The sequence below is a fragment of the Typopeltis vanoorti genome, chromosome 4 (assembly GCF_054136105.1).
Source record: "Typopeltis vanoorti isolate ZY-2024b chromosome 4, IOZ_Tvanoo_1.0, whole genome shotgun sequence".
Classification (NCBI taxonomy): domain Eukaryota; kingdom Metazoa; phylum Arthropoda; class Arachnida; order Uropygi; family Thelyphonidae; genus Typopeltis; species Typopeltis vanoorti.
Window position 1 is genome coordinate 68843390 of NC_143552.1, and position 25254 is coordinate 68868643.

Here is a 25254-nt window from a genome sequence, read left to right on the forward strand (position 1 = left end):
AAAGGTAACAGAGATGACCCTAAAAACTATAGAGGTATCAGTATACTAAATTCATGTTACAAAATATACAGCAGAATCTTAAATAAACTAATGAAATATTCCAAAAACTTTATTCTAGAGGTACAAAATGGAGTTAGAAAAGGACGATCATGTATAGACCCAGCCTTCTGCCTAAAATTAATAATAGAGAAAAGAAGAGAATATAATTTAGAAACACATATTGCATTTATTGACTTTGAAAAAGCATTTGACAAAGTTACAAGAAACATATTATTTAACATATTAAAAGAAAGACAAATACCAAATAATATCCTAAAAGCTGTCACAAGTATATATGAAAATAATCAAATACAAATAAGATTAAATCATGAGCTATCATATACAAGAGAGATAAACCAAGGGGTCCGACAGGGATGTCCCCTCTCAGCAACTCTTTTTAATATCTACTTAAATGAAATAATAATAAAATGGAGTAAAAATTTACATCAAGGAATTAAACTTTCACCTACAGTTAACTTAAACATTCTCCTGTTTGCAGACGACCAAATAATAATTACAAATTCTGAAGATAACTTACAGAAAGCTATTTTAAATCTAAATGAGATATCCAAAGATTATGGTATGATAATATCAACGGAAAAATCAAAAACTATGGCCTTTAAAGGACAAGATCCAGCAAGAACTAAAATAGTATTAGATAACAAGATCTTAGAACAGGTGAATTCATTTAACTACCTAGGATGTATGATCACTTATGAAAATGAAAAAAATATAAACATAAAAATTGCAAAATATTTAAAAATAATAGGAGTAATTAACTCTATATTTAAACCAAACCTAGTTCAAAAACAAACCAGGCTAAAAGTATACAATGCATTAGCCCTACCGGTCTTAATGTATGGAAGCGAAATATGGACAATAAAACAAAAAGACAAACAAAGATTAACAACAGCAGAAATGAAGTTTATGAGAAAAACTGCAAAGTATACCCTATTTGATCACAAAAGAAACGAAGATATTATGAAAGAACTAAACCAAGAACCAGTAATTGAAAAAATTAAAAAATATAAACATAGATGGATGGAACACGTTCAAAGAATAAAAACAGAAAGATTACCAAAACAAGCCTTAAAGTACAAGCCATTAGGAAAAAGAAAACCAGGACGTCCTCTTAAACGATTCAACGATGAATTCTGAGGCCGGAACAGGCCATACTAGGCCTTAATCCTTGATACGTATGATGATGATGAAAAGAAGTTATCAAGAGTCATTTTAACAGTTTTAGTTTTTTTTCTTATCGGCATAAATTCTATGATAACAAGCAAAATGCCTCTCCAGGCCTCAGCAAACAAGCAATAAAACATAAAGAAAAAACACTGCAAATATAATACATGATGGTACAAATTAAGTGGATATTGAATCCAACATTATTTCATAGCTAAATATAGAAACTGTAAGAGTTTTGTGCCGAATATATAGAAACTAAAAGTTTTGGCGGATGCAAGCATAAGCAACCTTATGGACAACTTGTAGTAAAGGTGGAGTAAGCTCCAGATCACTTTCCTTAGTATTGTCCATAATGTAAAGCACATCTCCTAGAAGAGATCATCATCATCATCTTCCTTATACCCTCTTTTACCTTGTGGTGTTGAGGGTCCATTGATCATCGGACCTCACTCCGTTTACAGGATAAGGTGGTCAGCCTTATGCCCCGGTGTATCCTATGGCCTGTAGTGTTGAGTTCTCAAGGCCAGTTTGCCTGCATTGCGGGATGAAAAACCCCAGAATAAACTGGAGAAAAAACCCTGCTGTCCACGCCCAAGACTGGCTAACTTGGCTATGGCTGAGGAAGATCCTTCAGCTCCTCACGTCACCGACGGGAATCGAACCTAGGACACTCCTTCCCCAGGCATATGGTTGCGAAGCACAGAGATGTATGATAAATATTGAATCCAACATTATTTCATAGCCGAATATAGAAATACAAGAGTTTCAGCTGAATATATAGAAACTAAAAGTTTCGGTGGATGCAAGCATAATCAACCTTATGGACAACTCGTAGTAAAGGTGGAGTAAGCTCCAGATCACTTTCCTTAGTATTTTCCATAATGTAAAGCACATCTCCTAGAGGAGATGTATGATAAATAAGCCTTTGGCTCTCTATTTCAGTAATACATGATGGTTTATTTATTTTCAGTTACAATCTAGAAATTATTGAACAAAAAAAAATAAAATAAAATAAAAAACTAAACCATACCATACTGAAATCGGAGGTCGCGGTATCTCTCAGATACAATTTACTGTCAAATATCACAAACCTTTACATAACATATGTTAAACCAAACTGACAGCAAAAAACAGTATGGAATATCACTAGTAACATATGAATGCACAGCTACTCATGACCTCCAAACTATACACTGAATTGTGTAAGAATATTTATATTAATCATTTTGCATGTATCTGTCAGATCAGCTGCGAGCTCCACAGGGTTAAAGGCACTTTAATCAAAACTCTTGCCACACATATCAAGGGATTGTCGCAATTAATTTTGACGCGTTAAGCAAGGGATACCTGTATATTAATGAAAAGCATATAACATTCAGAAAAACAGATAAAAGGGAAATGGATATACCACAATCATTTTGACTTTGACCAAGGCATTTGATAAGACAGGAGAGTAGCTGACTGACAAACATCAGAATAATAGATGGAGGCTTCATGTCCAAGATGATTGTGCAAATGGAAAAATAGTTGTATAACTTGTATATTAATGATACTAATGTTGTCTGGAATTGATATACAATTATGTGCTGATCATACAAAGTAATGACGGGTGAGTCAGAATAAGGAAACATTTGATACTGATTAGAACCAACTGGTTCTAGTTCTATGGGAAAATGAATATTGTTATGCATTTTTGGATTGACACTACAAGCAGAGTATTTTATTAATGGTAATTTGCTATATATTTCAAAGAAGGCTAGAAACCTGGAGTGATGGCAGACATCAAGTATAGGAGCCGCACTCCATGATATCAGATAAATGCAATGGTAAGGAGAATGCAAACTTGTAGGAATATTAAAGTTATTCTTCTATACTGTACAAGGCTTTGATAAAACAATATCTTCACTACTGTGCTCAGAGATGATAAGGAGGTGGCAAGTGAAAAAGATTCTGCAGCAGGTAACCAAGAAAAGGTGAGTCACGATAAGGAAATCTGATACAGAATCTTTGCAGGTTGATCAGAACAAATTGATTCTATGGGAAAATGAAATCAAGTATTTGGAATCGTGCATAAAAGCAGACTGATGGATTGACATATTCGAAGCTTGAGTGATAGATTATTTCAATAGAAACGAGACATTATAGAAACATAAGTTTCTATAATGTCTCGTTTTGGGGGGGCACATTGCAAAAGTGGCCAAATCAGCTCATCAAATCACTTGGTTGCTGAAGAATATGTTGACAAGCAGAGATAAGTAGGTTACTGTTCCTCTGTATCGAGCCTTGATAAGACCCCATCTCGACTGTGCCCAGATTTGGTCACCTAGGTTTCTTCATGATGGGGAGGAGGTGGAGAGGATCCAGAGGCGAGTGACCAAGATGATAGCAGGTCTGTGGAATGAACCTTATGAGAGCAGGTTGAAGATTTGTGGGTTGCAAAAATTGGTTGATAGGCAGAGGAGGGGAGATATGATTGAGACATTCAAGTTGCTGAGGGGTTTCTATAAAATTAATTCAGAAGATATTTTTGAGAACAGGGCTGGTTGTGGGAGGACTAGGGGACATCCAAGGGCAAAAGTGTGGTTAGTAAAGGTGTTAGAGCTGGGTTCTTTACTTTTAGAGTGGTGAATGAGTGGAATGCACTCCCAGAGTCTGTGGTGGATGCTGTGACAGTAAATGAGTTTAAGGCGAGGTATAATAGATACTGTATGAATGTCGAATAGTTGTGATGAATATGATTTGGGGCCTCCCTCGATGAGTCTAATGACTCCCTGGAGTTGCCCATAATAATAATAATAAGTCGGTAAGGAAATCTTGCGATATAAACACAAATTAGATTTTACAGTTCATGGCTAGTAGGAAGAGTGTCATTAGAAAACATGAGATTCAGCTTTTTTTTCATGAAATGTAGTGAGTGTGTGTGCGTGTTGAATGAGTTAACAGTGGATGTTATTAGTGTATCTTCAGTGGAAGTTTCCAAAGAGATGATAGCTTAGGCACATATGATTTCAAAGAAGACCTCTCTTAAGACATCCTCAACTCTCTTATGGAGCCGGTATAAAAGTAATAATAAAGAAGAAATACAGCATGTGAAAAAACAGCCATGTGGAAAGTCAGCATTAGCTGCAAAATTTTGAATCAAAGATAATGAACATTCAGACAGAAAGTTAGATGTACTGCATAACAGGAGCTTACTTAATGGCTGTTTTTGTCAAACCTTATCAAATACCTTTGGATATGTCAAGAGCAATTACTTGAGATTCCTTACATTCTTCTATAACATCTGTCCAAAGATAGGTGACATTACTGCTGGAGTTTGATAAAAGTATGGGGACAGGATAAAACATCGAACTTTCTTACACCAATTGAAGCAAATGAGGATGGATGTGATGCCTGGAATATGAAAACTTGAGCTGCTGATGGACATGCATGAAATTAATATATGGCAGAGTATAATCCAGGAAGAAGGCAAGATATCGACAATGCATCACAACACTCTTCTGTACTTAGAGGATGCTGCTATTTAATTTTCACTAATGATACAGGAAAAAATCTGAAGGGAAATATTCAGTTTTTAATGGTGATGTATAACTGGATAGAGAAGTAGTTCAAAGTGATTAGAAATCCTGAAGAATGATTTAGGCATACTGAGTATTGACAAAGAATAATGGATGTCTGTCTGATGTGGAAAAATGTATGGTTATGTACTCTGAGAATGAAAAGATTACAGCTGTGTATTCATTGATGGAACTGGACTAAAGCAAAAATTTATGACACGGGTATTTAGGGTATTTGTGGAGAAGAAGTTAGCATTCAGAGGGGGGACATATTATAAAAGTGATCAAAGTAGCTTGTAGAATTACTTGATTATTGAAGAATGCACTGAGAAGCAGAGATAAGCAATTATTCCTCTACATAAGGCTTTGATACAGCCAAAAGATTATGATGTACAGATCTAGTCAACCTGGGATTTTTTGGGGGGGATGAAGTTAGATAGATGATCCAGAGGTAAGTGATCAAGATGGTGAGTGATCAGCAGAATGCTTTCTGTGAAGACAGATTGGGGATTTGTGGGTTACAGAAGTTGGCTGATAGATGGAAGAGAAGGGATATAATATAAATGTGAAAGATACTAAACAGGTTTTATAGGATTACTGCACAAAAACGTTTGCACTTCTCTAGTCAGTACATGATGGGGATGGAAACTGAATAACAGTGTGGTGAACAGGGATTCAGGACTAGATTTTTGTGCAGAGTGGTAGATGAATGGAATAGGTTGTCATTGTGTGTGTGTGTGTGTGTGTGTGTGTGTGTGTGTGTGTGTGTGTGTGTGTGTGTGTGTGTGTGTGTGTGTTTCCTCCTGCAATTTTTCTTTCAATTCCATGAAGATGTCCATATGAAAATAAGCAAGAAGATCCCTTGTTGAAGGACAGTAGCAAAATCCATACAAAATTGTTTATTATGTTGAGAAAAATAAAATTTTTAGGTAGTGTAGAAGTTAAATGTCTTTGTCATCACTTTAGACGGATTTGAAGGATCATTTTAGAAGTGAAGGAAACTAGATGTTAATTTGATAATAAAGATTTGTCATCCTGCGTAGAAATGGGTTGAATCTGGACTAATTTCCAGCTGCAGAATAAATATCAGTTGAACAGGAAAGAATAATAATAAAAAAAAAAATAATAACATAGAATATCAGTCAACTCTACAGCACAAAACTATGAACAATTAGAAAAATGTTATCAAGAACAGGACTTTTAGCCAAGATTCTTCTGACCACTTTCTAGCAAAAAAATCAAAGGGGCATTCAATGTTACATGTTTGAAATGGCAGGAGGACATTTAACAGGATTGTCTATGCAACAGCTCTCTTTAATGTACAGAATAAATGAAGAATGAACAGGAGATAAGAAAAGAAGAAAAAAAAATTATCACAATATAGAAGTCTAAAGCTAAATTAAATTTAAACATGAAACGAGAAGATACTTAATAAAGTATTTTAAAAAATTTTAAATAACAAAAAAAAAAAAAAAAAAAAAACTCAGCAAGTAAGAAAGTAAGAAAAGAGAACAGAAAGACAAAAAAAAATCAAAAAAACCTGACAATCTCAGGTTTTTTTGTTACCTAACAACAGCTTCAAATCTATAATATATTAGTAATAGCCACAGGTGAGTTAAGGGTTAGATAATAAGATCCCATTTATGGAGACCAAATATGGTACTTCTGCAAACCACTTTAAGTCTCCAAATAAGAAGGACGATGACAGTTTCATACTGGGTGATAAATCAGTTACTGAAAGTTAATGGTTTTAGAATGAATAAAAAGCAGTGAAAAAGAAAAAAACTAAAACATGCAATCTTTTGTTGTGCAAATCTCATTTTTTATGATTTTCACCAGTTTAGAGGTAGTGGCAATATTTGCTTCCAAAGAACTATCCAACTGCAAGTCATATTGTTTACAGATGTATTAAATATGAAGATAGTTTTCATTGTATGATGGTATTAAGTTATTGTTTTTTTTTTTTTTGATGATGCAATAAGCAGAGTATTATACTTGACATTCTACATAACTGAATATGATCTGCAAAAATGCAATGCCACACACTTTTGAAAAAGTCATGCACATGTCAATTCTCTGTCAAGAAACTGAGCTGAAGAAGTTTTCTTTTGCAAATAACAGCATAGTAAGAGTACACTATCTAGTTTTAATCTAAATATCCAGCTAATCCTTTGTGGAATGAGTGGAAACGTGTGATATTCCTGATTGAGATCATTAACACTGGATGCATTAAAATGTTATACCTGAAGGAGAAGTACCATGTTTGGTCACTATAAACAGGATCATATTTATCTAACACTCACTAGTTAGAGGGCACACAGGTTATTATGCCATATTTCAGTATTGTTTGGTGCGCCACTTCATATTATGTCAATTTTCAGCACGTCATAATCATGGTGCTCAATTTAAATATAATATAAATTATTTAAAATGATTTGATTATGGATATTTTTGTTAAATAAAGTGATTGTACTGTTTCTTTTAAAAATTCAAGTTAATATTTATTTGTCATATAATCTGAAAGCCAGTACAAGTAAAATTCTTTGATTTTACTGAATCTGTAATGGCTCTTGCATTCTAAAGAATTTTTTTAGCATTGACAATATATGTACTTCGCATCAGTTTGAATTATTCTGAATGCCAATGATGACTTTCAGCATAATTTACTACAAGCTAATAATAAACTGCATGCATGTGATATTTTGTTGCAAATGCAATTAAAGACTACATACAATAAAATATATATTGTTAATAGATAGAATACAAGAATGTAAACAAGCATAACAAAGTGCAGCTTAAAACTGCATTCATTCTTGTATAGTTACACATCATTCATTAGCTTATCACAAATGAACCTAGAGATATTTATGGCATAGGTACCAAAGACAATTTTGCCATTAAAATGGGATCAATGCAAGTTAAAATCTAATCATAATCTTAAATAGAAAATTTCATTAAATTCAATCAGCCATGATTTCAAATCATGCTGCCAATAAATATGGAATTAAACTCAAAGCAGAATAACTGGAAGATGTTTATATGGACTTTTTAAGGAATATGGAGAACTGATGAACTAATGTCCAATCCTCACTTTCTTGAGGTGCATTTCATTAGATGGTATCCATCCAAATACTAAACAAATGAGGACAGGCTGGCAATGCAATTTGAGATTTATCTGACCAAAGTATATTCTGTATTGGCTTAAAACAAAAACATATTAGTACAAATGATGAAACATCATGCAGGCTGGGGATCCTGCTGTTTTCTTCAGGAGAACCAGAATAAACAGTGAAAAATCAGTGAAGCAATGGAACAAATTCAACATCAGCAGAATTCAAGATAGGCTATCAATGTAAGAAGTATCAATGTAAAAGAAGTGGAACTGTCAGAAGAATTAGAGAACAAAGACCAATAGACAGCACTTAAAAATTTTATGCTGGCTCACCAGTCATGCAAATATCTCACTTGCCAGAGGTTAGCATTAATGTACTCTACCACGACTGCCTCATATATCACAGTCACATGTTTATTCTTGGATCTGGTCAATTTATAAGCTTTTGTTAAAGCTATGGCTATTTTTAATCTTGTATAATTACTAGTATTGAAGAAAATATGTTAACTATTTATGTATTAGTACATTTATCAGCCTGTGAAGAAATAATTCATGCATTTTATAAGTGATACAAGACAATTTGTTATTATTTTTTTTTATTAATCATACCATTTTCACTATGCTTTTGCTCCCAAGACTTATGTTCTGAATTGCTTTTATGGAGGGTGGGGACAAACAATTTTTTTCTCTACCATTATATGCAAATGTCGGAAAAAAAGAAAAACAACTCAAAACAAAACTCTTAGGTTTACACATATAACTATATTACTGAGTTTCTTAATTCTGATTGGCTCCAAAACAATGTTGGATGAACAGGGCTAGCAATGTCATACAACAGAGTGACAACTCTGAAGACAACTGAAAACCATTTAAGTTAGAATCAGTGTAATGAACTATTTTGAGAAAATAAATGCTTCTTTCTCAACTTTCCAAGTTTTAATATCCACTATTAATGGTCAAATTCTGCATATTCCATTACTGGGTAAGAATTAATCTAATTACTGCTGTTCACAACATATCCATTTAAGGCTGCTATGTTGTAATTAACTGGTTACCTTGCAGTACTAGTGAGTGCTCAATGAGATAAAATGATGCATGCATATCCTAATTCTCTTCTTCATCGTCTATAATCTCTTGTGCTTTTAAGCATTGAGATTTTGCCAGATTTCCATGCTGTCCTCTCCAAGGCTTGTTGTCTTGCTTCTTTCCAGTTAATTCCCTTCTTTTCCAATTTTTCTTTAATTTCCTTTTGCCACCCTTTCCTTTGCCTACCTATTTTCTTTTTCTATTTTCATACACAGTTTTTGCTACTCTACCTTCTTCCATTTGAATAAGATGTCAAAACCACCTCATTTGGACTTGTGTTATGAATTGGTTCAGCAGTGCAACTTGAAGATTGTCTCTTATAGTTTGATTCTTCTTCTTCTTATTATTATTATTTAGGCCACCAAGGAGTCAAAAGACTCATCACGGGAGGTCCTTCCATAGGGAGCACAGGTCTATCGACTTAACGTGGGAGACAGCCCTGGGTGACAGCAACAGCCAAGCCTCAGTTAAAACTTCACAGGCTACAGTATTGCCATTCATCACCCAAGCTTCCAATTGGTTTCGACCTTAATTGAGGTCTCGTCAGTGAGAGTCAGACCAGACAATGCTAAGGTTGAAGTAATGCAGAGCTTAAATGCATTTTACCAAAACAAGTTGCCACAAGGTGCTTTGACCTTATTAAATAAAATCTCAGGATGAGAGATAGATGTAGAAAGTTTTTTAACTTGGGTATATTATGTATTCAAGATACCAAGTAATTTTATATATTAACTTGGTGTTTTAATCCTATTTCCCAAGTGAGCAAACAGACGAGTAAGTCAAATTTGCATCTGCAAATAAAAGTGGATTAAGCTCTGATCACTTTCCTTAGTATTTTTCCTTTAATGTAAAGCACATCCCCATGCGGAGATGTACGATGCTATGCATTAAAGGCAATGGTCACTACCCATACCCGTTTCGACCTTTATTGAGGTCTCGTCAGTGGGAGCCAGACCAGACAATGCTAAGTTTTAAGTAATGCAGAACTTATATGAATTTTACCAAAACAAGTTGCCACTAGGTGCTTTGACCTTATTAAATAAAATCTCAGGATAAGAGATAGATAGATGTAGAAAGTTTTTTTAACTTTACCACGAGTTGCCTAGAGTGGCACTACCATGAGTTGCCTCAGACTTGCACTACATGCAGGTGCAACCTTGACTTATTTGTCTGTTTGCTCACTTGGGAAATAGGATTAAAAAACCAAGTTTATATATAAAATTACTTGGTATCTTGAATACATAATATACCCAAGTTAAAAACTTTCTACATCGATCAAAGGCCTTTTCAAAATCTATATCAAAAGCCGTATTCAATTTCGTCCAGTGTATCGTCTGTTGGATTTCTAAGTCTCTCTCTTCTAAAATATGGGCATAGAATTTTCCTGGAATGTTTAAAACGAAATTCTTCTATGGTTTTCACATTTACGGTTATCCCCTTTCTTAAATATAGGGACTATTATTGCTACTTCCCAGTCTTTGGGAATATTTTTCCATATGATATTGAATAGATGTAAAAGAAATTTTATGGCTTTCTTTCCTAAATTCTTTACCATTTCTGGTGTTATTTGGTCATGGCTTGCTGATTTGTCCAGTTTTATTTTACTTATTGCTGCTAACAGTTCATTTTCCTGAATTTCCTCTCTTTGATCTTCTATTCTGCTTGCATGTCTTGCTCTTAAGGTTCTATTTTTTTCATGTCCTGCATTTTCCAATAATTCCTGATAGTACTGTTTCCATCTTTCTATGATGTCTTTGAGATTTGTGAGTAACTTTCCATCCTTATTTTTGATAAATAAACTTTATGGGACATTCTTTCTCTGACCTCATTCTTCTTAAAACATTATAGAAGAGTTTTTGGTTTCCTTTAAAATTTTGTTCTAAAGTATGTCCGAAGTCTTCCCAGCATTTTCTTTTCTCTTCTTTCACTAAGGTTTTAATTTTATTTCTTTGGTTGTTGTATAGTTTGCACCCTTCGATTGGAATAGGCCTAAGTTCGATTCTCGTCGTGACAGGAGGAATCTTTATCTGGACGATTTTCAATCGAAGGTGAGTTAGCCTATTCCATATGGAGGTAGCAGGGTTTTTTCTCCCGGAAACTCGTGTTTTTCATCCCGCATGCAGACAAACTGGCCCTTCAGAACTCAAGCAATTTACAGACATAGAATACCAGTTGTGGTGGTGGTGGAGGTGGGTGTTAATTAGATGGCGTTAATGGAGATGATTCGTAGTAGAGGTTCAGTGTAGTGGTTGAGACAGTTGTAGGTGTCCTCCTGCGATGAGTCTTCAGACTCCTTGGAGGTGTCAAGAATAACAATAATAGTTCTCTATCAGCCTGCAACTTTGATGTTATATATCTCTTCCACAATTGCTTTTTCTTTTTAATTTCTTCAGTCCACCAGGGTGTTTTATGTTTCTTCTGTTTATTATTTATTGATATACCACAAATTTCTTTGCTTGTTTCTAGAAGAAGTATTCTGAACCTGTACCATAGGCTTTCTACGTCTTGGTCTTCGTATATCTCTTTTTCTACTTCTTTCATCTTCTCTTCTATTTTATTTTTATATTCAATGGCTGTTTCTTCTTTCTTTAGTTTATAGTTCTTTATCTTAACATTTATTCCCTTGCTACTTTTTCTACATTTTTCAATTTTTATTTTATGGATCATTTCCAATACTAATAAGTAGTGGTCACTGCCTATTTCAGGACCTTTATAGACTTGCGTTTTTTGTATACTTCTAGTAGGATTGGCTTATGATGGTGTAGTCAATTATAGATTTTTCTACTGGGCTCTTCTCTGGTAAACTTATGGATTTCTTTATGCTTGAACATAGTATTTGCTATTACTAAATTATTTATAAGGCAAAGATTTATTATTCTTTCTCCATTATTATTCCAAATTATTTCTCCTTGTGATCCCAACACTTGTTTCGTTTCCTCATCTACTTGATTCCCTACCTGGCCATTAAGGTCTCCTAGCAGTATAATATGCCCTTGAACTTCTTCAATTGTTTTTTTTTTGTAAGAGTTTGAAGAATTCATCTTTAACTTCTTTATTAGCATTATCATTTGGGCCATATGCAACAATTACACTGAATACTTGGTTGACAATCACTATAGATTTAAAATCTATAGTGATTGTCAACAACCTTTCATTTATTAGTTGCCATTTAGTAATATATTCTTTGAGATCTGGTTTAATTATACATGCTATTCCTTGTTTTCCCCAATTTCTTGGGTTTACCCCTGAATAGAAAAGTATATATATCCATCTTTCATTTTCTGGCAACCTTGACCTTTCTTTTTTGTTTCTGTAACTCTAGGAGATCCAATCTCGATTTTTTAAATTCATCTATTAATTCATTTTCTTTTCCATGTAAACTTTTAATGTTCCATATCTCATGTACCCTTTTCCTTGTTTTGTCGTTAACCATTTAGGAAGTTCAGCTATCTCTTTATTATTTCTTTTAATGTGTGAAATTTTAAGGTGTGTAGGAAATTAGCCTTCAGCACTCGAGTCTGGTGGTGGGGCTGACACCTTCGAGGGGTCCCCCAGACCAGCCTATGAAAAAGTGCTATCCTCTTGGTCCACAGGAGGTATTTTATTTCCCTCCTACCCTTCATAGTAAACTATAATGAGCATTCCCCGATCCGCCACCAGGAGAAGCACCCAATAGGGGTTACAGGTGTCCCCCACATGGGCCTAATTCTCTTGTTGATCATATTTTCATCACAGCAAAATTAGTGATAATTGACAAAACAGGTATTTGTAATGACCACCATTCCCCAATATATGTGATAAGTAAAGTAAACATACAAAAAAAAAAACTATTTGCAACAAAAGCAGAATCAGCATTATGCATATAAAACTGCCTATTCAACTGAAAATTCCCATTTGTCATGGATGAGCAGACATGAACATTTTTCATGCCCTGCAAAATAGATGTCAGATTCTTCTCAATAACAAATACAAGATGTTATATTCAGGAAATAATAATCAGAGAGCAATGTAGGCATATCAAAATAGGAAAGTGAAATGAGACTTATTTGTGCTATGTTGCACAATATTTGACTAAGAAAGAATGGGGAAATTTTCAAATAATTAGAGAAGGCAGCTGACAAAGAAAAAGTTGATTCTTGTTGAAGATCTAACAAGCAGAGTAGGAAACGAATACCAGACATATAGAAATGTTTTGGAAAAATTTGGAAAAAGTAAAGCTAATAATAATGGTAAGCGCCTTTCATTGCTTTGCTTGTTAATTAGTCTGTAGGAAATCAACTTTCAGAGAGAAATAACCAAAGAGGTCAACATGGGCACTGGAATTAGGAGAACAATAAAGGCAACAAAGCAAAGCAATGAAATCTTTAGCTAGAGCAAATCATAAACAGGGAAGTGAAGTAAGGCTTAAGTAATCTTTAATATGGAATATTAGACCTGATAAATGCACATGCTACACCTTTTGTATGGAAGGTATCATGCATAATGTAGCGCAAGTAATTAAGGTGAACTGTAGCTATGTATCATGCAAGTTGAGGGTTCAGTGAAGAATAACAATCAGTTTGGATGCCTACAACTGATAGTGCACATCAGCATCATTTATACAGAAATCCCAGACATCAGTGAAGTGGGATGTAAAAAAATTTTTTCTTTCCCTGCACACATGGAATTTTGTTGCTGATTTTATTTTGAGAGCTTTTTTTTGGTGTTTTGTTATTTTGAATATCTGTATTTTTGGATGTAACTATTTTTGTTTGGTTGTTGGTGGTGGGCAATTTTTATTAACTGCAGTGTCACTATTAATTTATTATGGTGTTTTTCATATCAGTTATCAAAGTTGCAGAGCCAGGGAATTCAGTAGAGATGAAGGATTTACCTCCACATAAGGAGTAACCAGAACCAAACTCCAGTCCAAGTGTGACCCACATACTGCAGTATGCTGACTCTTTTCACATCTGATCTGGCAGAGTAAGCAGCAGCAATAGAATTATATACCAGCTGGTTGGAAACTTCCTAATGCACCATCATCAAGTTCAGTCCTGCATAATATTTAGCAGTTAGCCCGTGAAATTACTTTACTGCTGTATTCTCATATGGAGGAAGTGCTGGCTCCTTGGTTAAAGTGTGTTGAGCATGACCAAGGCTATATCATCTGCACTGCACACCTGACAAGATATATCCTAAAATTCACCTTTTATTGAATTCTATTCAGACAGAGGATGGTTACTGCAATATAACTGACATCTTCTAATTTCAACCATGTTAACAGTTAAATTAAAACAAAAATTGGAATGACTTGGATTTTTGCATGAATTTACTCCAAATGCTAAAGTTCAATAAAATCTGAAAAAATCAGGTTCTGGATTCCTTGCATACAAATGCAGGGAGAAACAAATCTAACAGGTGCTTATGCATTTTGTGCAACAATTAGTGCATAAAATGCTATGAATAAATAGCAGTAATAACAGTATTTCAGTTTAATATACAATGTTAATTACAAGTACCAATACATTGGTTTATGCTATGAGTTGCAAAAGCACTGAATTATAATTAAAGTTGGAAGAATACTTTGTGATTTAATTAAATCTATACATTAACTTACCAAATACAATGCATAATGTCAATCCCACCAGTTCAGTTCGCATTCCTGATACCCAAAGTGATCGATCTCTAATAACAGCACCAAATGTTCCAGCCAAAATTGGACCCTGAGATAAAAATAAATATCCACATGCAATAATATTATATATACATCTTACATCTTTTTGGTAATTCTTAATTCTTCTGGTAGAGTAATAATACATCACTAATTTTTTGAAAATTTAGTCCAATGAAACAAGACTATATTTATCACAACAATTTACAATTGACTCAATAACAAAATATTATTGCAATATGGGAACAAATAACTAAACCTTCATAGTTCAGTCAGTAAAAATGATGCCTGCCCTTTGAGTGGAAAAACCTAGCTAGGTTCAAATCTAGTCTAGGATACAAAGAACTTTGATAACTTTTCAAATAAAGGCATGTTACTTAGTGTCATATGAAAGATGACAAGTTTTTTCCCTCCTGGAAATTGGGTTCTATCTGTAAAACAAAAAAGTCAACCCTCGGGATACATGTAAGTGATAGACATGCCCAGCAGGCCACACACACACAATCTTACATCTTTTGGCAATTCTTAATTAAAAAAAAAAAAAAACTGCTCAAAAATGAATTTCAAAAATGCAAAAAAACATGCTCTTTAATAATGTTAGAAGTTCTTTATCTAACATTATTACTACCTTTGGCACAGCTAAGTAGGATTTTTCACATTGAAAATAACCCAGCAACTCAGAAAAATGACAGCAGAAGTCAACACTATTTCAAACAATCTGGTTTGGATTTAAGGAGCATATGACAGAAGCATATGTTCATTCTCTCTCTAAATCATTAGTCCCAGAACTCAACTACCAATGACAACTTGATAGGGAGAATAGCTGCTTAATGTCCAAACGTGGGTAGGACTAAAGGAGTTCTTTTGGGTAATAAAAGGTAAAGGATTATTTTATTTAGTTAATAAAGATAAATTATAATACTGCTGTATCATAAATTTCTGGCAAAATAAAGATTTAATTCAAGAATATAGCCCCCCCCCCATTTTATCATTCTGTTTTGTATTCCCTAAGATGTGTGGAATGTTATTATATTATTACTCTTCTGTCCATTTATTTACTCTGTACAAATCTTCAATCCCCAACCTTGAATTACTGCCCTAACAATTGGGATGGTGCACTTAAGACTTCTCTAAAAATTCTTGATGCAGTTCAGAAGAGTGCAGTTCAGTTGAGTGATGACACCCTTTCTCATGCAGACGCTCTTCAGCCACTGCTTCATTGACAGTCAGTTTATGCATTATCTCTTTTACAGATATTTCCATGGATGCTGTTCAGCAGAACTAGCATCCATTATGTTTCCCATTTCTGCTCAACTTGCAGAAACATGAGCAGCAGTTGCTAAACATCCTACCAAACCTGCTACTCTCATCTTTATCCAATCTGCCTCAGTTCTATGGAACAGCCTTCCATGTGAAATATTCCCCAAGGACTACAACCTCCCAGCTCTTTAAAATGAATATTACCAGATTACTGTACTCTTGACCCCAACCCACCCATGGCATTTATTTGCTAGAGGTCTTGAGGCCTCTCATATGAGAGTGATATTAAAAAAAAAAAAAAAGAAAAAAAAGTGAAATGCAATCTTTACAGATAAAACAAGACTATTTTGATAGCACTAAAGTTGACAAGGTTATTCTCACCCTCAGTGGAGAATGTCAAGCAGATCACTGTTTGAGACATTTGTTAGGAAAGTTTGAAGCTTGGAACATTTCAGCCCAACTAGGTCTATCAAATGAAGATGAGAAATGGAGTATGCTATAACCAGCAAAACGGTGGATTTAGAATTAGTCAGGCGATTCATATAGAGGAAGAAGAGCATGAAAAGTACACTGGCTTGGAGTACTTTAACAATTTGGGAAAATATGAAAAGAGGAAAATGACACAGTGAACAACTAGACAGAAAACTAGAAACCCAACATTAAAGAATGGAAGGGCAGACCATAAGATGTCAGCTTATAAGTAAGCCTTTATGCCAAACCAAATCAAATGGTCTGGAAGCATCAAAAGCAACTACACAAGTTTCTTTAATTCTATCCATAGCTTGTGTCCAAATGTGGTCAAAACTGGCTAAGAGATTTGCTGCAGAGTCAATGATATTTGCTAATTCATTGGTAAGCTTAGTGAAGAATTTGGCTATTGGCAGTTTTTTCCAGTAATCAAAATGAATTTTTTTTTTTTTTTATCAACTCCACAAATGAGAGGTTGCAAAACCTATAGGACATCAATAGTGCTGTGAGTGTTGAAGTGGCCAAGAAGACAGAAGAGAAACATGAAATGTTGCTGTATTTGTTGAACAACTTGAGCTGTAGTTATGGGCTGTTCCACAGCACAGAGGTAAGCAAATTAAAGAGGAAGATGACAAGTTACTTTGTATAGCTGGAAAAGAGATCAATGCAGCTTGGGGGATTTTCAAAAACTATCTGTAGATGCAATGTCTAAATGTATTCCAAGGTTGAAAAGGTTAAATAAGGTAGGTGTGAGATGGATGAATAAAGAGATTAAGCATGTGATACAAAAAAAAAGGGCATTGTGGAGGCAGCATAAGAGAAGTGGAAATAACCAATTTCATGAGGTCTACAAAGACCAGGCAAGGAGAGGAGGGTGACTTGGTTGGTGAGAGTAGCTAAAGAGAGGTATGAACAGCAGTTAGCAAATGATGCCAAAAAGAATCCTAAGGAGTACTTTCGATATGTAGCTAGCAAAAGAAAAAATGATTATGGAAGGATCACATTGATTGGAGAAAATGGTATAAAGACAGCTGTTGTGAAAGATGTAGTGGAGATACTTAATGAGCAGTTCATAAAGGTCTTTCAATCTTGTGAATGTGACTTCATGGAGAGATTGAGAGCAGTTGATGATGCGGAGGAGAGACTGACTGTAAGTGAGCAAGAGGTGCATGGGAAGTTGAGTAAACTAGATGTTAATAAGGCTGTGGGACTTGATAATATATCACCACATATTCAATACAAGTCTTGCACTCGGTCAAGTTCCTAAGAAGTGGAAGGAGGGCAAGATTGTGCCAATTCGTAAAGGAGGTGATCGAACTCAAGCATCAAACTATAAGCCTATCTGTGTGTCAGGTGTTGTGGTTAAGTTGTTGGAGAACCTTGTGTGAACATATAATAATCCAGATATATAATCCAGAGTTGGGTTGACAACAATGGTATTATCTTTGATGGACAGCATGGATTTGCTAAAGGGAGGTCATGTTTTAGTAATCTACTTACTCATTACAATAAAGTGACTGCTTCCTTCGACAGAGGAGAAGGATTATTATTATTATTATTATTCAGGCTTCCATGGAGTCAAAAGACTCATCATGGGAGGTCCTTCCTAAGAAACACAAAGTCTATCATACCACTCCTTAAACTCATTGACCATTCTCACTCCCACCACTCCATCAGGCAATGCATTCCATGGTTCAATCACCCTCCATGCAAAGAAACCACTCCTCACCCTCTTGCTCACAGTTTCCTTTCATAACTTCCAGGAATGGCCCCTTGTCATCACTACTTCCCGCTGTTCAACCAAGCGAAAGAACTCCCCCAGTGTCAACCCTGTAACCACCTCTCAACAGTTTAAAAGTCTCAATCATATCACCTCTCCTTCTGTCCACTAAACTCTGCAGTCCACATTCCCTCAGCCGATCCTCATAACCATTATTGTACAGTCCTGAAACCATCTTTGTTATCTGCCTTTGTACCCTTTCCACAGTTAATTTATCCCCTTCAAATCCTGGGGACCAAACCTGAGAACAATAGTCCAAGTGTGGTCTGATCAGGGTCTTATACGATGGAATGATAACTGTTTTATCTCTGTAGGTCAGCGTCTTTCTCATTATTGCAGCAATCCTCTGTGTTACCTTCACCACCTTTGCAATATGTCCCCTAAATTTCAGGTTTCTATCAATCATCAACCCCAGATCTCTTGTCTCCCCTACTTCCTCCAGTATAACTCCTCCCATAGAGTATGCAGTGTCCCATCGATGTTTCACAATCCTCAAGACCTTACATTTTGCTGCATTAAACCGACACCTCCCCCCCATTCATTTGCCCATCTATATAGCTTATTCAAATCCTCTTGCAGGGCTGCCACATCTGCACTATTACTAATAATTCTTCCCAGCTTCGCATCATCTGCAAACAACTGAATATCCCCTTGCAATCCACTGACAATGTCATTGATATAAAGTTTAAACAATATAGGTTCCCAGTACTGAGCCCTGTGGGACCTCACTTGTAACCCTGTTTCCTTGAAACTGCCCCACCATACACAACTCTTTGATACCTATTGGACAGCTAAACCTATATCCAGTTGACCAATCTGACATCCAGACCCATGTGTAGCAACATAATTATCAGCTTATTATGTGGCACCCTGTCAAATGTTTTTGCTGTCTAAGAAAATAGTAGTATATGCCTTTCACTCATCTAATGCTCTTGTATCTTTATTATAAAAGGTTAGCATATTGCTAAAACAAGAGTGCCCCTTCACAAATCCATGTTGACTCTCATAGATAACATTATCCTCATCTGCCCAATGCTGTATACGGTCGTTCACTAATTTCTCCAAGATCTTACTAACTACTGATGACACACAAACTGGCCTATAATTAGACATTTACAATCTGCTACCGCCCTTATGCAATGGCACAATCGTACCTTCCTTCCATTACCTGGGCACTTTTCCCGTAGCCAGACTTTCGTTGAAAAGCCAGGTCAAAGGCACTGTCAGTTCCCTAGCACATTCTCTCAAAACTCGTGCCGAAATACCATCCAGTCTCACAGCTTTACTGACATCCAGAGTACTCAGTATTTGAAACACACTCTCCTCCTGTACCTCTAAACCTCGAACCTGCCCTATCCCTCTAGCATTAAAACTGACTCCTCCAGGATGAAATACTCCAATAAAGTGGTCATTGAACAATTCTACTATGTCCTCTGCATCAGTCACTCTATTCCCATTTTTATCCCGCAATATCCTTCTTCCACAGTCATTTCTCCTCCTACTGTCCACATATCTAAAAAATATCCTAGGATTTTCTTTGGATCTTAGGGCCAATCTCTTCTCATATTCCAGTTTTGTCTTCCTTACCATACTAGTCACTCTTCTGATCTGTGTCTTATACTCTTCATGCATCTTCTCTTCTCCTTATATCTCTTCCATAGCCTCTTTTTCACATGCAATTCCTGTTTAATATTGTTTGTCATCCACTTTACTCCAAATTGTGTCCTTTTGTTCACTCGTGATATACAACTTACCATTGCTGCTAACAAATATTCTTTCATAATATATACACAGTATATGCTTGGTATATACCAGGATACACAGTAATATACTTGGATTTCGCAAAGGCTTTTGATAGAGTACCTCATGATAAGTTGACAGTCAAACTAGAGCAGATGGAGTTGGATATTAGACTAGTGCATTGGATTGGAGATTACCTAGTTTGGTAGATTACAGCAAATACCTAGCTACCTGATAGCTATTAACAAGTTGTGTATGGGGAGTGATATCCAGGAAAAGGAAAGTCACTAGTGGAGTGCCTCAGGGCTCTGTTTAACTTGTAAATTAATGATATTGGTGAAGATTTGGATGGAGATATTCAGTTGTTTGCAGATAATGCAAAGTTGGCATGAACCATAAAGAGTAGTGAAGATGTTGTGGCCTTGCAAGAAGACTTGAATAAATTGAGTGATTGGGCACGGAAATGGGGAAGTGAGTTCAATGTTGCAAAATGTAAGGTTTTAAAATTTGGAAAACAAAGATGGGATGCAGAATTTATACTCGGTGAGGATATATTATTGGAGGTGGAGGAAATAAGAGATCTTGGTGTGATAGTGGATAAGGATCTGAAATTTAGGGGACACAGCCAAAATTGTGAAGACAACACAAAGGCTTCTGGGAATGATGAGGAGGACACTGACATGTAGAAGTAGGGAGATTCTTGTTCTGTTGTAGGCTTTGATTAGGCCACACATGGACTACTGTACCCAGATTTGGTCACCTGGTTTTCAGAAGGATGAAGAGATGCTGGAAAGGGTCCAAAGGTGACTGACTAAGGTAGTTTCTGACCTCTGAAATGTTGAGTATGAGGAGAGATTGAGAAGATGTAATTTGCAGAATCTGGTGGACAGGAGGAAGAGGGGAGAACTATGATAGAGACCTACAAGTTGGTAAAGAGTTGTTATAGGATTAATGCTGGAGAAGTTCTACATAAAACAGTGGGAGATATAAAATAGAGTTGTGAATGATTGGAATGCCTTGCCTGAGAGTGTGGTGTCTGCAAGGAGTTTGAGTGTGTTTAAGACACGGTATGATGAGCTGTGTGTGTGTGTGTGTGTGTGTGTGTGTGTGTGTGTGTGTGTGTGTGTGTGTGTGTGTGTGTGTGTGTGTGTGTGTGTGATAAAAGGACCTCCCAGATGAGTCTTTGACTCCATGAGGTCTTGGGGTAATAATAATAATATCTGGAACTGAGAAAAGATGACAACAGAAGATGATATTGTTTACATAATTATGAGCAAGATGAAAAAGAGGAAGCATGGTAGCAGTCAGTTCAGCAGAACAACATACAAGAAAATACATGGAGAAGAGGCATACGGCAGAAACAGAATGCTTATGAGAAAGCAACAGAAGTTAGTCTGTGAGAGCAGGATCATCTGTTAAGTTTGTTGTCCCCCATAGTTTTTTTTTTTAAATCTGATAGCAATATAGTAAAGTAGAGTGGATTTAAGATTTATATAGTGTTGGGAAGAACAGGGTGTCCTGAGCAGAACAAGTTCCCTCCCCCCCTCCCTTTTTTTTTTTTTGACAGTAATCATTTCCTGTTTCGCTACTTCCTAAACCAGTATTTTAAGATCCGTCTCACTAAAGGTTGTTAATTCAACACTGGTGGCAGTGTTGAATTAACAACCTCAGTCTCTGAGGTTATCACCAAATCCAACAATAAAACAATCACATACTTCTTAAGATAATTATCCCTCAGAAATTCAACAAATTCACTCTCTCTTGTTCGAAAATACCATATCTTCTCCTTCCAATCCACATTTCTATAATTAAAATCTCCTATTAAGATCACCTTTTTATGTGCCCAACCAATTTGCCTAATCATTTCACAATTAACACTCTCTATTCATGGTATACACAACACCAAGAAAGAAAAAAATTTAGTAAATTTACTAATAGTTTGCTTATTTTCTACCCAGCATCTTCATAGCACAATTATAACTGTGACAAGCACACAGCATTGAATTAAATAATTGTAGAAAATGATTCAAATCAGAACTGAAACAGAACTAATGTCCTTACATGGCATGAGAATATAGTTGTTGGAAAAGCTAGTCAGTATAATTTTCTCTAGTATAAAGTAATGACTAATAATATTTCCCTGCTATTGTTATTATCATTTAGTTTTGAGTAGAATTGAAAATGAATTTCATATTAAAAAGAAAAATGTGCAAGAAACTTTCAAAAAGAATCAAAGTCAAGGCTTTCAGAGGTGACCTACAGACTAAAGTATACAAATATTATTTAACAACAAATCAGAGTTCAAAAAGAACCAAACTAAGACTAAGTGGTAGATGGAGACAAAAACACTGATTCAGCCAGAGAGGCATGTGGTAAGCTTGTCTGCAAGGATAGAAAAATCAGAACTCCATAGTGACTCAGGAAGTTAAAGAAGTAGCCCTGAAAAAAGAAAGCATAGAAAGTTCACAGCAAATAAATCGGCATGTGCACTGAGAGAATACAGAAAAAATGTCAGAAAGCCAAGCAATGTGCACAAAGTAGTTAAACAAAAGTCATGGGAAGACTTTGGTAAGAATACAGAACATAAATATCAGGTAAATAGTAAAATGTTCCAATAGCTATTGAAAAAGTCGAAATGGAGGAAAGGATACTATAAATGTAATTGGAGATACTAAAAGTGACATGAAAACTGAAGATAGATATTCTAAATGTCTGGAACATTTACTTTGAAAAATTACTAAAAGTAAAAAAACAGTGATAGAAATATTCAAAATGAATGCAATCAGGAGCACATATCAATACTTGAGGTAGGAAAGCTACCACAAATCTAAAATATGGAAAGGCAGCTGGAGTAGATAATATTTGATCAGAAATGCTCAAATATTGAAGCATAAAGGTTTACAGGAGGTTGCACTGTATAATTCAGAAGATCAAATTCCAGACAACTGGAGCAGAGCATTTTCAGTATTCATCTATTAAAAAAAAAAAAAAAAAACTGTGGAAAGGGAAACTTGGAGAACAAGCTGGATTCAAGCCAAACAGAGGTTGTTAGGATCAGATTTCCCTTTCGGACAAAGTTGAGAAATCGTGAGAATAAAACAAGGATCTGTATGTAAGTTTTGTGGATCTGAGGAAGCAAATGACAAGGTGCCAAAAGAAAAGTTAATAAAAACACTACAATTATAAGGAGTAAACAGGACATCATTTCAAGCAATACACAATGATATTTGAACTGTAAGTCATCAGTTAAATGAATGAATTACACTATTACCACTGTTATTCAGCATCTATATGAATACTGGCATTAAACTTGATGTCAAAATTGAGATGTAACCATAATTTTTTGCAGCATGCAGATGAAGTTATACTTTTAAATAAATCCATGACAAGTCTGCATGATTCCCACTTTTTTATTTCTCACAATTCCCACAATTTCTCAGAAAATTTCTTTCGGCACTAGCTACCAGTTTATTCCTTGGTTTTTTTTTTCAGAAGTTGGAAAATTTATGAAGAAATCAGACATATACTACATCAAAAATGCTAAAAAATTCATTTTCTACATCATAAGTTATCGCAAATTCATTTTAATTATTAAATCCATAATTATTCTCAATATTTCACAACAGAAAATAAGTTCTGTTAATATTTTTGTTATCTGAAGAAATGCATGCAATATTTTTTTTCTGATTTTTATGCTGTATTGTTTAATAAATACAATGTTCTCTATGAAATTAAATTATAGTTTTTTATATCAAAATGGAGGATATTATGGATCCATCTATACTTTATAGCTAAATGTAGAAAGAATATGAAATTTTAAAAAATTTACCAGTGAGCTTATCAGAAAAAGGCTGGAATCTGAGTTGCCTTGGAATGCAGCACTATTTAAACAACACAAACTCTGGCCACAACCAGTGTATTTATTCGTGTTTCATTAATGCATTGAGTAGGTTTCACTAGCCTGAAACACCAGACTTCAAATTGACCAATTCAAAAAATTTGAGGTAAAGTGCAGGAGCTACCTCTCCAAGAGTGACTACAAGATCACTCTAAATCTTATTCAGTGATACAAAATTACTACTAAACTCAAACTCTCATCGGTGGGTACACTAAGTGACAAAATACTCATTCAATATAAAAAATCTACTCCTCACACTCCTCTTCACTTTTACATAACTTCCAGGGATGACCTCTGGTTCTTCTCCTCTCACCTTCTGCTCTTTTTTATAATCCCCTCTGAATTAATCTGATAAAATCCTCTCAATAACTTAAACATCTCTATCATACCACCTCTCCTCCTCCTATCCACCAAATTCTGTAATCCACATCTCTTCAACCTCTCTACATAACCATCATTCCAAACTCTGGATATTGTCTTAGTCACTCATCTCTGGGCCCTTTCCAATGTCTCCACATCACACTGAAAACCAGGTGACCAGATCTGAGCACAATAGTTGAAGCATGGTCTGACCAGTGCCTTATACAGTGGCACAACCACTTCCTTATCCTTGCATGTTAGAGTACTTCTTATCATAGTAGCACTACGATGTGCAACCTTTGCAACACAATATATCCTCTAAACTTCAGTCTACTGTCAACCATCACTCCCAAATCTCTAATCTCATCCACTTCCTGCAGTATGGCACCATCGATATAGTACACAACCTTATATTTCAGCACTCCAAAATGCACCATCTTGCACTTATTAATATTAAAAACTACAATCCCACTCCTTTGTCCAAGTCAAAAGTCTATTTGAATATTCCTGAAGGGAATTAACATCAACAGTGCTACTGATAATTCTCCCCAACTTTGCATCATCAGCAAACAACTGAAGATCCCCAGTGAGTCCACATGATATATCATTTACAAACAAGTTAAACAACAAGGGTCCAAGAACAGAACTCTGGGGCATACCACTGGTTACCCTCCTTTTTTGAGACACTGGTCCATCATACACAACCTGATTGTATCGTCCAGAGAGCCAATCTCTGATCTATCTAACCAACATACTATCTATTCCCATCTTCTGTATGAAAAAAAAAAAAATATTCCCATCTCCTCTGCAGTTTGCACACCAACTTATCATATGGTAATCTATCAAACACTTTTGCAAAGTCCAAGAATATCACAGCATATGATTCTCCCTTATCTAATACACTTGTTACCTTATTATAAAATGCAAGTAAATTACAAAAATAGGACCTACCCTTTACAAATCTATGCTGACCATCATAAGGAATGCTATGTTCATCAACCTAATTGTGTATTCTATTCCTTACCAATCTCTCCGACACCTTGACCACAACCACAGTTAATACAGACTGGTCTATAATTGGAAACTTCTGTCCTAGAACCATGCTTATGGAGT

The 25254-nt window shown here is 35.3% G+C and overlaps 1 protein-coding gene across 1 annotated transcript in view; it reads right to left on the reverse strand.

Annotated features, from left to right (window-relative positions):
• LOC150107390 (uncharacterized) overlaps positions 1–25254 on the reverse strand; it is a 339311-nt gene that overhangs the window by 158428 nt on the left and 155629 nt on the right. The window contains exon 9 of the mRNA XM_090391829.1: positions 14582–14687. Within this exon, the coding sequence (XP_090247955.1) occupies positions 14582–14687 (106 nt within the window). The remainder of the gene's footprint in view (positions 1–14581; positions 14688–25254) is intronic.